At 43.9% G+C, this 17,989-nt stretch overlaps 1 protein-coding gene and 1 long non-coding RNA gene across 3 annotated transcripts in view; one reads left to right on the plus strand and one right to left on the minus strand.

The window, feature by feature from the left end:
• appbp2 (amyloid beta precursor protein (cytoplasmic tail) binding protein 2) overlaps positions 1 to 17,989 on the plus strand; it is a 226,908-nt gene that overhangs the window by 83,784 nt on the left and 125,135 nt on the right. For both annotated transcript variants that reach the window (XM_037268417.1, XM_037268418.1), the window contains exon 3: positions 13,492 to 13,643. In XM_037268417.1, the coding sequence (XP_037124312.1) occupies positions 13,492 to 13,643 (152 nt within the window). The remainder of the gene's footprint in view (positions 1 to 13,491; positions 13,644 to 17,989) is intronic.
• Positions 1,607 to 17,659, minus strand: LOC119132906. Its single transcript, XR_005099991.1, has 4 exons — positions 17,649 to 17,659; positions 11,151 to 11,160; positions 11,098 to 11,100; positions 1,607 to 2,045 (listed from the first exon to the last, which is right to left on the minus strand). It is a non-coding gene; the product is annotated as an uncharacterized LOC119132906 (long non-coding RNA).

The following is a 17,989-nucleotide window of genomic DNA, read 5'->3' on the forward strand; positions in this document are numbered from 1 at the left end:
ATACGGAGCAAATCAGCGTGTGCAACCACCGGAAGATGGCATCCCCTCCAGCTTTGAGCATCTCTGCACAGACACCGCAGATTCCCGGAGCCTTTCCATCCCTCAGCTGGCCCAGAGCCTTTCAGACTTCCTCAAGGGTAGGCTCATCAATGCTGAGGGGTGGGGTTAGGCACCAGGTTCTGGATGCCTACAGCAGAGAGCTTGCAGCGTGGAGGTTCGGCCCGATACAACTCCTCGAAGTACTCGTCCCAGCGCTTCAGCCCATCTTCCTCCGAGAGGACACTGCCATCATGGTCCAGACCAGCAGCTCGAATGGCTTCACGCCTCAGTTCCCTGTTGCGATCGTATCACTGGCAGCCGCCAGGACTGAGTCTCTGAAGCCCTCACACAGTGCCCGTGTGTCCTCTGTTGCACCCAGTCCACCAAGCCTCCCAGCCAAGTTCCCGGCATGCGCGTCCACCACGCCAGGCTCCTGCAATCAACCGACGTCCAGCTGAATCTGGCCGGGCGCCGCTCTCCTCGGAGCTCGAAGGCGTAGTTTCAGCGTTGCCACAAGAAGCCTGTGGTCGGTGTTGAAGAATTGTGCACTTCGGAACACCCTGCAGTTCTGCAGCAGGGTCCAGCGACCGTCCACAAGTACATGGTGTAAAATCTGCAGTTATTATATTTAAGCGACCAGCTTCCCATTAAAGGGTTAAATGAGCCGGGGGTGAAGAGACTCGTCCGAGTTGCTAACCACCTTTATTAAATTAATTTTGAAGGAATCGATCTAATCTTTTTATGACGCCAATCCCTTTAAAGTGAAGCGAAGCTTGTGTAGGGTAACTAAGGTCGAGACACGGCGTCAGAATGACCGCGCCCTACTGGCGGCTCTCTTCTGATTTGGGGCTTTTGTTAAATCTCGGATATATTTAGATGTCTTTGTTAAGACCTCAGGGATTCGTTATTTACACTAGTGCACATTTGCCCTCGCTGAGCTTGAGATAACTATTTCGAACCAGATCTGACAATACCTGATGTTAAGGACTAAAGATTGATTGATTGATAGAACTTTATTCATCCCACAGCGGGGAAATTCACTTGTCACAGCAGCGCATATGAGTGCAAGAATAATACGAGTGCAAGAATAAAACAAGTGCCAAAATTCCAAAAAAGGGTAAATAACAGACAAGGACAAACACAAGTGCCGCTAGTAGAGACGAAACACATTCATTTTATCAGGTGCCACGCATGTTATAAAGTCTGACAGCAGAGGGAATGAAGGACCTGCGGAACCGTTCCTTCCTACACCGAGGGTGCAAAAGTCTGCCGCTAAAGGAGCTACTCAGGGACCGCACAATCTCATGGAGGGGGTGAGAGGTGTTGTCCATGATGGATGGAAGCTGTCTTCACTTTAGAAAGAATTGAATGGATTTAAAGAATGACTATGATAGGGAAATAAAGAAAATTTAAAGTTCTAGTTACTGCAAATAAAACCATGCTCAACATAGTTAATACGAAATAATCGATAACCGAATTAAGCATTTGGAAGAAATTTAATGAATAAGCAAGAAAAAGAATTACAAATTGAATAGACAACAATAATTCTACTCACCAATCCCAGAGCATAAGAGGAGACAAAAGGTCTAAAATGCTATTTGGTTGAACAAGTCGAGGGATCAGTTCTCCTTTGTTTCAAAATCCGAATTTTGTTTAAAAAGAGGAAAGGTCTGCCGATGAGGAGATTAGCCAACACCGGAATATTGGCGTCTCCCCCTTGCTGCCAGAAGCGGCTGTCCCCTCTGCCTTCCTCGAAGCTTAAAATTTGACAAAGTCTAATTCGAAGACTCTTGAAATTCATTTTCGTCGATTTTGGTCCAATCTCAAAAAGCATGAAAAATGCTTTACTCCTGGCAGCGCCAGGGCCATCCCCCTGACCAGGAAGAGCAGTCTCGCTCTGTGTCAGGACGACATATTTATAGGCCTCCCTTGCACGTAACTTCCCCTTAGGTCTCCCTGCACGTGACAGGGATTTCCCTATAGGCCTCTATAGGTCCCCATAGGTCCTACACCTATATTTTTTACTAAAAAGGACTGCAGCTGCATCCTCGACCGGATGAGGTGACCTCTAGGTCAGGCTCATGCGTGGGATGGCAGTCTTGCACCACTTAATATCACTTTTAACCCTTGATGTCTCCTCTCAACTTAATACATTCATGTATAGATGGAACAACAATGTTAAATACAGGTTGGATAAAACATTGTAACATCAATAACTGTCAGGGGAGAATCCCGCCTATTGCGTAGGAGCGACCCTTCCCACGACAAGTCGGAAGTTCAGAGACATAAGGACAAGGCACTGGCCAGGAGAGATGAAAACCACAGTTTGTTGGTCGGATCTCCCGTTGTTCCATCCCAAACCTGAGGCTTTTATTACATGATTTACATAATCAATACAAGAATCAATATGACATGACATGACATGCAAGAGGACTTCAGTCCTAGTTCCATAACATGTTTGGTTGTTCTTTCTGTACTATCCCTGGCCCATGTGTACTTTATGTCTGGTGGTCAGGTCGCCTTGACCCTTACGTTTCATCTTGGAATAGTAGTTAGTATGCTATTCTCTGACCTAAAGTAAAGTACAATAACACAGGCTATATAAAATTATATGTAGTTGTGTAAACTAGTAAAGAAGACATGACTGAAACATTACATTTGATAATATGGTTATATACAATTTCCTTCACATTTCCCTCCTGTTTATCAAGTGAAATGTAGGATCGAACATACATCCCTTCTCACGATTTTTTGGTGTAGCTGTCATAAAGCATCGTTTCAGACATTTGGAGTCCCTTGAGAGTGTCACCAACAGAACCATTGGTCTTGTATTACCGTATTTTCCGGACTATAAGTCGCGTTTTTTTTCATAGTTTGGGTGGGGGGGCGACTTATACTGAGGAGCGACTTATATGTGAATTTTTTCATAAATTTTCAAAATTTAAAAAAAAAAAAAGTTACTACTCTACGGAGCTCTCTTTCACCTCCGCGGATGAAAGTCGGGGGCCGGTGCTCGGCCGGGTGGCTGTCCGGGTACGGTGGATGGGGCTCGGACATGGCTTTTACGCACGCCCGGTCCTATTCTATGGAGCTCTCTTCCACCTCCGTGGCTGGAAGTGCCACCTCCGGGGATGGAAGTCCACGCCGCCACACGCCTGGAAGTCGACGACGGTGCTTGGCGTCGTGTGGCGGTTAACTATTTATGTTATAGTTATTTTACATATTTTATTTCGTGTAGCAACTTGTATATGTTTTTATCGTTACAGTTCAGTAGTTGTTGGCTCGTTGAACTCTTGTTTTGTTAAATAAAGAGCTGTTTACCAAACCCACGTCTTTCCTTGTACTTTGTTAACGCTACAATATAGTTATATACTAGATCTGTGGAATAACGACGAGGCTGACGTCAGGGCGCACGCGCGGCGTTGTTGACAAAGGATGAGGAATTTGATCGATGGATTTATTGATTTAGAGTGCACAGATGGTTTGATAATATTATTGCTTATATAATAGTTATTTGATATATAATTTATATATCGTTACATGGGCCTGTGGAATATTTTGAAATGCAAGTGCCGTCAGCGGCGCGCACCCATTGTTGACATAAAGGACGATCGATGGATTTAATGAATTGGAGTGACACAGGTGGTTTTATAAACGTGTTATTTATGTAATAGTTATTTGAATAACTGAATGTTACGTCAGGCCCGCTCTCTGCTCTTCGTTTGTTTTTATGTCATGTTAGCATACCTATCGTTTAGCCTGTTGTTGCTCGTTCATGTCTGTTCTTGGTGTTGGATTTTGTCAAATACATTTCCCCCAAAATGCGATTTGTACTCCGGAGCGACTTATATGTTTTTTTCACGTTATTGTGCATTTTATGGCTAATGCGACCTATATTCCGGAGCGGTATTTGTGATGAACATACAACACTGGTACTGAAATATGGAGTAAACTCGTCGAGCCCCAGCACGCAGCATATCCAAAGCCTTGCGGCTTCGGAATGCTGCCAGAGAGGCTGCAGAAGCTAGATAGATAACTTTGTTTGGGGACACTTTTATGGGGGTCAAACAGGTGAACCTTTTGGCCACACGACTGATGGAAACATAGGTCCAAATAGGGTTAAATGGCAAGTAGATCTTACACACAATTATATCAACAAAGGGGTCCTTAACAGGACCTGAGTAGTAGACATACAGTCTCAACAGTGTACATGAGGATGAATTGCGTAGATTAGTTATATTTACCGTTATCGTAAATTGTCGTAACGAAGATGCCTTATGCCAGTGTCCCCATGATCGCCAGGAGACTAGTTGCGATGATCAGCCGTTGGTTGATGTTGTAGCACATCGTTGCAGTGCCCGAAGGTCAGAGGTTACTTGCACTTAACCTTCGTCAAAACACTGTTGATGCGTGGGAGTATTGGGAGTCGGGGAAGGGTACCCTGTTGCAAGGTCGCCAAGCAGTCGGTGTTTCACCTGGGACAGGTCAATCCAGTTGCTCCGTCTGTTCACTTCCATTGCCGTTGGCGTTGTTATCAGCACTCGATAGGGCCCTCCCACCTTTCACGCGACGTTTTCCTCTTGATGACCTTGATGAAGACCTAGTCTCCTATGGCGATTGGGCGATTCCCTTGTTGTTGCGGGGATAGTGGTAGTTCATTGGCATCGCGACATTAACGATATCCAAGTGTTTTCTTCCTATAGTACGCCAAGTCGTGAACAGAGTCTTGTGCGACCTTAAATTTCAATGTCAAATCAGGTATGTATGGTCTTCCATATAATAGCTCGAAGGCAGTTTGACTTTTCCCTTCTGCAGGCAGGATATGCATATTCATTTTTACAATATCAATATAGTCAGGCCATGGTCTCCCTGTTTCTTTCATTGTCTTAATCAGCTTATCTTTAATGGTACTATTTGTTCTTCCAACTAAGCCTGTGTCACTTCTAATAACTCTCGGGATTCCAAATGTTGGTATTATGTGTTTACACAATGCATTAGCCACCGTTAAAGAGTCCGGTTTGGCTCTGGGAAATATTTCAACTCACTTTGAAAACGCATCAATAATTACTAGGCAATATTCATAACCCTTTGATTTTGATAATTGAATAAAGTCCATATGTATCGTTTGGAATGGATGTTCTGGTTCGGGAAATAAGCCTCTTGTAGGCCCTACATTGCCCTGAGGGTTATTTTTTATACAGATCAAACATTGTCTACAAACTTTTTTCGCATATCGCGTAAACCCAAATGAATTGAACTGCTTATTTACTTGGTCAACCATCCCCCCTGTTTGCACATGGCAAAGTCCATGTGTTACAGCTGCTGCCCAAGATAACAAAGAGCGTGGCAGCCGCGGTTTGTTATCTGGACCGCTGTAGAGATCGTTTACCAAGGTGGCCCCTTTTTCCAGCCAAAATGTCTTTTCCGTGTCCGACGCAAGCTTTTGTCTATGTTTGAGTATGTCTTGCAAATCTTCAGTATTATCAGTTTGCTCACCACTGGCTTTCGTTACTGATATTATATGTTTTGACTTTGGAATATTACCAGCATCACTAATAACAGATCTTTCTGCTCCTGAGTCTGCGAGGCACATCCTTGGTCTATTGTTTACGTAAATCAAGGTTTCTGGTCTTACTTTTGAGTGTGTGTCCTCTATCGCCAATTGAGCATCGGTTTAAAGATTTTCTACCCTACTCTTCTCGACATTACTTACTTCGTCCTGCTTTACACATCCTATACTTTTCTGATTTACGCCCTGGCTTTTTCTACGTTCGTAACAGCCACTAAATTCTAATTCACAGATCGTGGGCAGTTTTAGATCTCCTTCAAATACCCATACAATACCAACAACACAGGAGTTAGTCATACAACCAGCAACCTTGCACTCTCACAAATTCAGCATAGCATATATTCTTTTAACAAAACCAGCATAGCTTGCACTCCTACTAAAATCAACACAGCTTGTACTCATACATCAATCACCATAGCAACTACTCAACCAAAACCAACACGTGTCAATTCTTCTTAGGCCTCTCTCTTGGTTCAGATAGTAGTTTGTCTGAACCTCACCGTAAAAACGACCAGTTATACGCTACTTCATCTGTAGTCCTGACTGTTGACCCAACACTTTCTTTAACTGTCGAGTCTCACAGATAACTGCCAACTAACCAACTAACCAGTTATATGCAGATGTTACTTCATCTGCATTCCTGTCTGTTGACCTAACAATTTCTTTAATTGTTAAGTCTCACAGATAACTGTTACGGTGCCTAGGTACCAAAAACTGACCCCGTCACCATCCGGCTCGAAGGACCAATTTAAAATGTCAGGGGAGAATCCCGCCTATTGCGAAGAAGCGACCCTCCCCACGACAAGTCGGAAGTTTAGAGACATAAGGACACGGACACCCAGGGCAAGGCACTGGTCAGGAGAGATGAAACCACCGTTTGTTGGTCGGATCTCCCGTTGTTCCATCCCAAACCTGAGCTTTTTATTACATGATTTACATAATCAATACAAGAATCCGTATGACATGACATGACATGCAAGAGTCATTCCAGATCATGTTTGTTTGTTCTTTCTGTATTGTCGCTGGCCCATGTGTACTTTATGTTTGGTGGTCAGGTCGCCCTGACCCTTACGTTTCATCTTGGAATAGTAGTTAGCAAAGATGGGACCAAGTCACACATGTGCAAGTCTCAAGTGAGTCTCAAGTCTTAACCTTCAAGTCTCAAGTAAGTCCCAAGTAATTTTTTTCTTGGGCAAGTCAGGTCAAGTCCTTAAATAGGTCAAGTCAAGTCCAAGTCAAGTCCTTAAATAGGTCAAGTCAAGTCCAAGTCAAGTCACCTTATTGTTGCAATTTTACCCGCATAATCTGATTTTAGTAATGTGAAAACACAAGATATAAGTAACTTTAAGTAACCATCATTGTCCAATGTGTCTAACCTGTTTAAAAAATATGACAATAATTTGGATTTGCACTGTAATTACTGATATTCAGTAAAATACACCATGGAATCAAACAAAAAAGAAATTACCTCATACAATGATTGACAGCTCAATCTAAACAAATGAACGTCTGCCGACAGTGTCTGACACATTTGAGTTGCAAATATGAAAAAATAATCTGAGAAAAATCTGAAAGAAGAAACACATTAAAGAGCATTAGAAACATTTTATGTTTCATCTGTAACATCTGGAGACACCAGAGCTCTATAAACTTCAAACGGACAAAGTCGTCTGGCTGTCTGAAATGTTTCTGTTGCATATCTTGCACTGTGCTGTCCGTCTTTTGCCGTCATAAAGGTAATTACGATAGCCGAAGGTACCGCTCCCGCTGACATGTTTGTGCATGTCTGATATAAAGGGGCGTGATTCTCCAATAAACACGTTAGGTAGGTAGAGAGGGCACGACTGATTGATTGACAGGGTAGCAATCCAATCATGACGACGCCATTCTCAGCCTGCGCTCCTACCGTGTTATCGATATTACTTTTTTAAAAGTAATTTATATTCAAACTGAAAACATAAACTAAATAACACGGAAGTCATTCAAGTCATCGTGTCTCAAGTCAAGTCAAGTCCCGAGTCTTTAACTTCCAAGTCCAAGTCGAGTCAAGTTTTTTTATTTTTGTCAAGTCAAGTCACAAGTCATCAAAACAGCGACTCGAGTCGACTCGAGTCCAAGTCACAGTGACTCGAGTCCCCATCTCTGGTAGTTAGTATGCTATTCTCTGACCTAAAGTAAAGTACAATAACACAGGATATACAAAATTGTGTGTAGTTGTGTAAACTAGTAAAGAAGACATGACTGAAACATTACATTTGATAATATGGTTATATGCAATTTCCTTCACAATAACACATACGTATATCTTGTCTAGTAATGATCAACTTAACACATAATCATACTTAGCCATAATGATGGGTTCTTCTAACTTTAACATATACCGTATTTTTCGGACTAAAAGTCGCTCCGGAGTACAAGTCGCATCAGCCATAAAATGCACCATAAATGGGAAAAAAACATTTATAAGTCGCACCGGAGTTTAAGTCGCATTTGAAGGAAATTTATTTGACAAAATCCAACACCAAGAACAGACATGAACCAGCAACAACAGGCTAAACGATACGGTATGCTAACGTGACATGAACACAAACGAGTAGCTGAGAACAGGCCTGACGTAATATTAACAGTGATTCAAATAACTATAACATAAAGAACAATTTTATCAAACCATATGTGTCACTCCAAATCATTAAATCCATCGAATTCTTCGTCCTTTGTGTAAACAACGCCGCGTGTGCGGCGCGCCGCTGACGTCGGACTCGTCGTCAGTTTCAGTTCAAATTATTCCACAGGCCCATATAACTAGATATAAACTATATATCAGATAATAATATAAACAGCAATTTTATTGAACCATCCGTGTCACTCCAAATCATTAAATTCATTGGAATCTTTGTCCTTTGTGTAAACACCGGCGCTTCTAACCCCGGAAGTGTGTGTGGTGCGCCGCTGACGTCAGTTGCAATTCAACTTATTCCACAGGCCCATATAACTATATATAAACTATATATCAAACTACAATATAAACAACAATTTTATCGAACCATCCGTGTCACTCCAAATCATTAAATCCATCGAAATCTTCGTCCTCTGCGTCACTTAAAAATAACAAAAAAGACCAGCAGTTGTGTCTGGAACTCCATGCGCCGCTGACATCAGCCTCGTCGTCAGTTGCAGCTCCAATTGTTCCACAGATCTACGTATATATTATAGTCACTCCCCATATGCCGCAGATTGCGGCGGGGACTCCCCGAATGCCGCCAATTGCGGCTGGGACTCCACGTATGCTGTCGATTGCAGCTGGGACTCCCCGTATGCCGCCGATTGCACGCGGACTCCCCGAATGCCGCCGATTAGGATTGCGGCTGGGACTCCCCGTATGCTGCCGATTGCGGCGCGGACTCCCTGAATGCCGCCGATTGCGGCTGGGACTCCCGGGGAGTACAATATAGTTATATACTATATACCGTATTTATTCTAATTATCACCCATATTCTAATAATCTCCCAGTGTGTGTTAGCGATGACATAAATAAAAAACATTGATACCTCTAATTATCGCCCATTCTGCTAAGCTAAAAATTCCCCCCAAAACGTACGTTTTCCTCCGCGACTGCATGCCGACGTCATTGCGCAAGTTTAAATATGACTGATTTGACAGCACGTCGAATGTCCCTTTTAAATTGTTTTTCTCCATAAACTATGATACAATTACAGTCGTCACTTCGCTACAATATCCTCACACAATTTCAATATCGGGGCGTGCGCTCGAACAAGACGATGGCGATAACATGACATGCGCAACATGTGATGTGCGCCGGTAACGTGTCGCATCGATGAAGCGTCAATTGATGCACCCCGCTGTTAGAGGTAGATCAAATCAGCCGCTGTTCTAAAGTTAAAGTTAAAGTCCCAATGATCATCACACACACATCTGGGTGTGGTGAAATTTGTCCTCTGCATTTAACCCATCCCCGTGTGATTTTGATCCATCCCCTGGGGGAGAGGGGAGCAGTGAGCAGCAGCGGTGCCGCGCTCGGGAATCATTCTAGTGTTAAGAACACCAGTGAGATGCAGATATTGCATACTACATAAGGAAAATATACATATTATCACCCATTTCAGTGCCCCTTGGCGACCGGACAAAAAGTGTTTGCTATTAATCGCCCCCAACCCCCCCCCGTTGGACGTAAACCTTCTCTAATTATCACCCTGGGCGATAATTAGAATAAATACGGTAACTATATTGTAGCGTTACCAAAGTACCAGGCAAGACGTGGGTTTGGTAACCGGCTCTTTATTTCACAAAACAAGAGCATATGAGCCAACACAGCAAACAATGATGATCGCTCTTCCCCAACGCTGCCTTCACGGCCTAGCTAGACAATCGGATACTACTGAAGTCTAACAACATAGACGTTGCTACTCTAAATAAACTATATATCAATTAACTATAACATAAATAACACGTTTATCGAACCATCTGTGTCACTCCAAATCATTAAATCTCCTGACTCCGGAAGTCAGTGAATGGAACTCATTGTCAGTGAGGCTCCAATTGTTCCACAGCCATAGTGCGCCCTCATGCATTTTAAAGTGAAAATAACATGTGAAGTGATCAACTATACTAGTAAGTAAGTAATGTGTTAATGATCAAGTAAAAATTTGTGACTAATTACACATATAAGTTGCTCCTGAGTATAAGTCGCCCCCCCACCCAAACTATGAAAAAAATCGAGATTTATAGTCCGAAAAACACAGTATTGATATTGCTCAAGCTGGTACAGATTAAAATTATAGCATAGCAAAATCATATTCTAAAGTTGTGCGTTACTACGTGCTCGAACAGGTCATGTCCTGCCAATTGCTAACAATTTAATTTATTAGATTTATTAATTTCCATCAGGTCACCCCAATGTCAAGCTTTAACACCATCTCCTGGTGAAATTTTGGAACTACTATATATTTTAGGATAGCCAATGTGCCTGGGCCTAATTCGATACCCAATTATACACCATCTTGTACCACCATGCCACTTGACAATGGTCAATCTCCTTCCTGACCAGGCCGGTATTTGAATACCAGGTCCAATGCCACAAATTCGGCCTCTGGAACCATGATCCACCAACTCTCAAACCATGACTCCTGGCAAAGTTAAGCATCATGGTGGAGTTGGTGTCAAGTTCCCCATTGGGGACATTTCCAGACCCGCGAGGACCGACATTTGCCTCGTAGCCGTCCCTGCAGATACCAGTGACAGCATTGAAGTCTCCAAGAAAAATCAGCGTGCCCCTCCCAGGAACAGCGTCCACAACCGAACTGAGTTCAGCATAGAAGTCTTCCTTCGCAGACAGCTCACTCGTCCCGGTGGGAGCGTACACTTTGACAAACAATACTATACGAGTGTGCGAGCCGTAGTCGCATAATACGCTCCGAGACCAACGTGACCTTTATCTGCGACGCCACCCGGTTGGCCACCGCAATGGCCACTCCCTCCTTGTGCTGACCGTCGAGTCGATCAAACCAGTGGTAGGTGTATCCACCTGCCCTGATCTCGCCAGAGCCCGGCCGCTGCACTTCAGAGAAACCAGCCACCGCGATTCCCAGCCGAGCGAGCTGTCGGTCTGATTGTGCTGCATAGGCACATATTCAGTTTGTGTGTATGGATCAGCTGCTGTGTGCATTTGATAACAGTGACACTCTGACAGCTGTGGTGCATTTAAGGACTGACTGAACCCCCAGCATGTAGTTCAATGGGAGAACCTGGATTGTAAGGAACACAAACAAGTCAGGACATATTCACATACCGTATTTTCCGCACTATTAGGCGCACTTAAAAACTTACATTTTACTCAAAAAACCACAGTGCGCCTTATAATGCAGAGCGCCTTATATATGAATCAATTGATGAATTTGTTGATCCATACTGGTTGTACACAGTGCTCTGCCAAAATGTTTCAGTGCGTTTTAGTACGACTAGTAAATTACAAGGTCGCATCGCTTCCCAACATTACGGCAACTGTGGTCAGGGGGCGTCACCGAATAGCTGTTGTACCCGCGAGGCTATTTCATTTCAAAATAGGCTGCTCCGTTAATGTTTCGAGTAAATTTACGGATTGATATGGAAGGGAAACATAGGTAAGCAGTACCAATGTGTTAGATCAAACTTTAGTCAGTTCCGATCATTTTATAGGAGATCGTTTGAGAAACGCGATTGTTTACACTTTGCTGAGCCTCATGGGGGTCTGCGAGCTGAGGCTCATGGGAGTTTGCGGGTGGCTAATGCTATAATAATAGCTGCTATACGCACAAGGCTATTTCATGTCAAAATAGACTGCTCTGTTAATGTTTCGAGTAAATTTACGGATCGATATGGAAGAGAAACATAGGTAAGCAGTACCAGTGTTAGATCGAACTTTAGTCAGTTCTGATCATTTTATAGGAGATTGTTTGAGAAACGCGATTGTTTACAGAGGGCTCATTGGTTATTGGCTAGTGGATGCATACCGCAACCCTAGTCAACCTCAGTTTGTTGCAGTATAGCTTCTATTTTATGCGCCTTTTAATCCGGTGCGCCCTATATATGAAATAATTTCTAAAATAAAAAATTCAATGAGGGTGCGCCTTATAATCCAGTGCGCCTTTTGGTGCGAAAAATACGGTACTTGTTTAACTACGCCCACCCATTCCCTAACCCCACCACAACCCTCACCTCCATCTCTCCTGATGAGTGTGAACGAGCAAGTTTGGTCACTATAATTTGAAATGATTGCTTCGCTTTTGCTTTGCTTTGCTATTTATTTTCACGTTTCACTTCCATTTATATTTGAGGTCTTACAGTGGTACCTCTACTTACGAACACCTGTACTAACGAACTTTTCAAGATACGAACCGGAGCGCCACGATTTTTTGACATCTACTTATGAACCAATTTTCGACTTCCGAACCAACGCCCCAACCAGGGCAGACAAATTGCTGGGAGGAAGACTGACTGTTCTAATTGTCCTTGAATGTCCAAATTCGTTTTGAGTAACAGTACTTACTTTATATTTTACTTTAATTTAATCCCGCTTGAAGCATCAAGCATAAAGTAGACATTTACAGTGATAGTAGCAGTAGACAGTTAATTCATTGCACGTGGCAATAGTATGATGCCATCTTAGTTGACGTCCCCGTGAAATGTGATCAAAAACCCTCACCGAATTTCTCCAAAATACTGTATTTCCACCTCTTCCCAAATTGCTCCTCTGTGGATATGAGATATTAAAAAAAATAAGCCTGTGGCACCTGCCCGCTATTCCACATTTACTCCGCAGATGTACTACGTTGTGAATGCCATCCCTTTCCTCTGTGCATGCGGGTTACTTTGGTGATGCCTATTTTCACACACCAGACTGAGGCCGCATTTAAATATAGAATGTGAACCGTTACACGAAACAATCGGATGCCACCAAAAAATTCAAATTGAGCATTAATACCTGCGGTGTGAACATAGCCATAGCATCTCTATATATACCTTCTGGTGGGAAAGTCACCTACCCACATAGTCTAGTGAGGCTGCTCAAGTCTACTATATGTCTGTGACAACGGAAGTGAAAACGTGAATCAGTCTGTCTGTTCATTGTGCCACATCTCCGTTTAATTGTGCTGTGGCACAGTTGTAACCAATTGTGGAACTAACAGACTTTGACTGCTGAGGCGTTGGGTCTAGGTTCATTGAATCGATATTCCACTGTACATGTTTCTTTTGTCACTAGGTCATTTTAATATAAACATGATTTTAACCTCTGTTGTTTTTCATCTATTTTAATGAAGGCTTAAAATGTGTTATTAAATGTGTGTTGCTATGGAAAATACATTTTCTTCCTCCTACCCGCATCCCAGGCACCTTCTACACCACTGTGTCCAGGCTTTGATGGACCATGGGGTGAAAGTCACATTAGTGCTGGCCAACTCATTCAGCCGCCGCTGCTCCTGCATTGCAGATTCTCCTGCTCATGTGAAAGACAAGGCTATCCAATTTGCCTTTCTGCTGGGTAAGTGATGGAGGAGTCTGGTGTTCATTGTTGTATGTGGTTTACCGTGTTGTCATAAAAATCATAGGCAACATGAAGTGTAGAATACCTTATTTTGAGTGGTTGGTATGTATTTGTTTTTATATACGGTATTGGCCCGAATATAAGATGACCCCGAATATAAGACGACCCCCTCTTTTTCAAGACTCAAGTTTGAAAAAAGACTTTTTGAACACCAAATTTAATTTTTATACAGAAAATAATTACATCTGAAACAAATGATTATAACAATGTATTCGAGAGAAAAAACACGTTATTTTGCCTCATTCAAATCATGCAAAAACTGCCTATCACATCTTAATATCTGAACATGTAAACTAAAGTACAATCACATTTATAAATGAATGGCTTCTGGTTTTTGAAATGTAAATAAACCAATCTACTGTGATAAAACAACAAAATTGCAATAACTGCATTAAACATCAAAGTGAAGTCTAACTGTAGTCTTGAAACAAATCTGAATAAGGAAAAACATTGCAATAAAATAATGCAAACTGCTACCGCTATTGTTGGGGAGCCTGAGGACTGTATAGGGCACAGGTGTCAAACTCAAGGCCCGGGGGGCCAGATGCGGCCCGCCACATCATTTTATGTGGTCCGCGAAGACAAATTGTGCATCAAATTCGTGTCATTACTAGAATTGCAAATTGTCTTCACTTTTAATAATATCTTTTTTTTAATATTCGACCAGTTTTTACTCGTCTGATTTGAAAACGAGTTATTTGTCAGTTTGTTTTGTAGCTTTTACTGTATATAATACGAGGTGCTCATACATTTATTTGGGTTGACAGTCATAATGGCCTTCCGAAAGAAGCTATGACTACAATGCGACCCGTGAAAAAAACGAGTTTGACACCCCTGGTATAGGGGGTTGGCTCGGATGGTTATGCTCTTTTCACCCCCGGGTGTCGGTCAGAACACAGGAGGGAAGACGTGGTTCAGTTTTGATTGCTTTACTGAATTATTGGCAAATAAATAAATAAATAAATAACCGTAACTGAAATACTCTCGGCAACACACCAATCATAATCATCAATCGAGACAACAAAATACATTTGCTGGCGACCGTTAGCCGCCGTGCCGCTGCGTAACGGCTACTCGTACGATGCCAGGCAAACTTAAAGGAGCGTGCCAGCTGTCAATCAAACGGCGTGCTCTCGAAGCAAACCGCGATCGGACAAACGGCACAACAGTGGACAGTAGTAACAATGAAATGTATATACTCACTTTGTGTCAAAGACGCACACGATCACAGCAACATACTCAGTCGATACCAGCAACATTTAACTTACCGCTGCGCACAAGTGAAAATGGGTATAATGTCTAGACCCCGAATATAAGACGACCCCCACTTTTTCAGTCTTATTTCAATGCAAAAAACATCGTCTTATATTCAGGCCAAAACGGTATTAATAAAGTATGAACGCAGATACATATGTTGAATATTTCCAGAAGTTTTTTTTCCCACACAGAATTTGTATTTATTTTATGTGGTCTTCAAATATGAAAGACATGGTGATTTTGGTAAAAACTTTAGATTTGTGAGCTGTGTTAAGACATGAAAGTTATGTCATTTGCTATAAACATTTAATGGAATAGTTCAGGCTGAATGGCCAGTGGAGCCTCGGTTTTCGAACACAATCTGTTCCAGAAGGCTGTTCGAGAAGTGAATCGTTCAAATTCCGAATCATATTTTCTCATTACAAATAATGGAAAAAAATGAATCCGTTCCAAGCCAAAAAAAAAAAAACGTCTTTTTAAGCATTTTTTCATTTGCGCATTTTTGTCCAATCGCGCAACTGCAGCGCACCGCCGAACGCGCAACCGTAGCGCGTTGCCGACCGCGCAACTGCACCGCGCTGGTCGCATTATCGCATTATTGTGACAGAGCCGTCGCTGAAATTTAGAAAATATTTTTTAAGTCCTGCTGTACTTTCCAAAATTTAAGTGGACATCAGTGCGCAGAAAGCTTTATTTTGTCCGATCGCGCAACTGCAGCGCACCGGGTGCTCAGTGTCGCATTGCTTTAGGAGCGTCTTTGTGTTTCAGGATGGCTTTATTATTCTCACTTGCTTTCTTTGGAGGCATGATTAGAGTTGATGCAATCCTCAGAGTAATCAGAATCAGAATCAGAATCAGAATCAGCTTTATTGTCAATTCCTTCATGCTAGGACACACAAAGAAACCGAAATACCGTTCCCCCTATCCCACGGTGACGAGACACAGCACACGATTAACACACAAGTAAAACAACGGGGAGAGAGTTCAGGACCCCAACAGCCCGGAGATCACAAACTTCGCCAGTGGCGAGCAGTGCTGGCATCTCACAACAAAGTCCCGGCACCATTCTTCACGGATGTAGACGCACAGTCCACCTCCACGCGATGTTCCCCCTCGTACAATGGCCCGGTCCGCCCGATAGCGCGCCATCCGCTCCAGACGCACAGCAGCTACGCACTGTCCGGTCCGCAGAACTCAGCAGGCATGTTGATGTCCAGCGATCGAACGTCCGCCAGAAGAATGGAAGGCACGGCCGGGCGAGCTGGGGTGGCCGCCAGCCAGGCCCGGACGCCCAACCGGGGGAAGAATAGCAGGCGAGTCCGGCGACGCTCCAGGACGGCGCAGACCGAGCGCCTTTAATGTCCCCGCTTCAAAGTTCAGGTCGCCACAAAACTCGCTTTCGCCGATGTCGAGCAGAACCAGCCCGCCGCACTTGAAGCACAACCCGGTACGACGAGACGAACACACAAAACTGGCGGACAAACCCACATTAAACGACAAAACAAAACACCGTTCGGGACAGAGAGAGGCCGCAGCGTGTGCACGCGCCGCCATCTTACTTCCTTTAATGAGAACGTAATAACGAACGGAGTCAGTTGGCATGCGAGTCCTCTCGGGTCATCTCGCGAGGTTCGACAACCGAATTTTGTCCGACATCCGAAGCAAAAAAAATCTCGAATTTTTTGTTCGAATACCGATTTGTTCGAGAACCGGGACGTTCGAAAACCGAGGCTCCACTGTACTCACTTTGTGTCAAAGACGCACACGATCACAGCAACATTCCAAGATGGCGGCCCCCAGTTGGCTGCGGCCGCAACGGCTCTCGACAACCGACGAGTATTTTCACAAAATATGTTGCCTAGGACACTACAAACAACACAAAGTTTAGTTTATCCATCCAGTAGATTAGTGTATGATCGCCAGCGCCTGCTGGAGGTACGGTCATCAAGTGTTTTCGGACTCGTAGCCACAACTACCCTAGTCTGTTTACGTAGCCTCGGAGTGCTTAGGGCACTAGCCCCAGAAGCTCACGATGCAGCGGGCTCGCCGGGCAGCACACGCCGGAGGAGGAGTAAGCGTAGGCGGTGTGACCGGCGGCGAAAGCGCGGCTGTCGAGGTGGGCTAACGGCTAAGCTTAAAGCTAACCCCTACAAACCGCCGCTTCCATCCATCTTCCTCTCCAACGTCCGCTCACTGGATAATAAAATGGACCATCTACAACTGGAACTCTCTTCAAAGAGGGAGGTTAGAAACTGCTGCGCTCTCATCCTGACGGAGACATGGCTGAACTCATCAATACCGGACAACGCCGTTAGCCTGGAGGAGCTCGCTACATTCCGCGCCGACAGAAACAGCGAGCTAAGCGGTAAATCCCGAGGAGGTGGGCTGTGTGTCTACATCAACAACAACTGGTGCAAAAATGCTAGATCTGTCGCCAGCTTCTGCTCTTCGGACCTCGAGCTTTTGACTGTTAACTGCAGACCCTTCTACCTGCCCAGGGAGTTTACTGTTGTTAGCATCACGGCTGTGTATGTGCCTCCTAGCGCTAATACTAAAGAGGCCATGAGTGTTCTCTATCGGACAATCAGTGAGCTGCAATCCACGCACACAGAGGGTGTTTTCATCATTGCTGGGGACTTCAACCAGGCTAACATTAAGACTATTCTCCCTCATTTTTACCAACACGTGGATTTTCCAACTCGGAGAGAGAACACTCTGGACTTGGTTTACACCAATATAAAGGATGCATTCAGAGCAGCCCCCCGCCCCCACCTCTGCTCTTCAGACCACCTATCTGTTATGCTAATCCCTGCATACAGGCCCCTGCTGATCAGAGCAAACCAGGACTGCTTTGAGTGCTCTGACTGGGACATGTTCAAATCAGCAGCAACATATGACAATCAGATCGACATTGATGAGTACGCCATGACTGTGTCAGCCTACGTCAACAAATGCACCGATGACGTCAGCACCACTAAGAACATCATCACCCGAGCCAACCAACGACCCTGGATGACTGAGGAGGT

The sequence above is a fragment of the Syngnathus acus genome, chromosome 13 (assembly GCF_901709675.1).
Source record: "Syngnathus acus chromosome 13, fSynAcu1.2, whole genome shotgun sequence".
Taxonomy (NCBI): domain Eukaryota; kingdom Metazoa; phylum Chordata; class Actinopteri; order Syngnathiformes; family Syngnathidae; genus Syngnathus; species Syngnathus acus.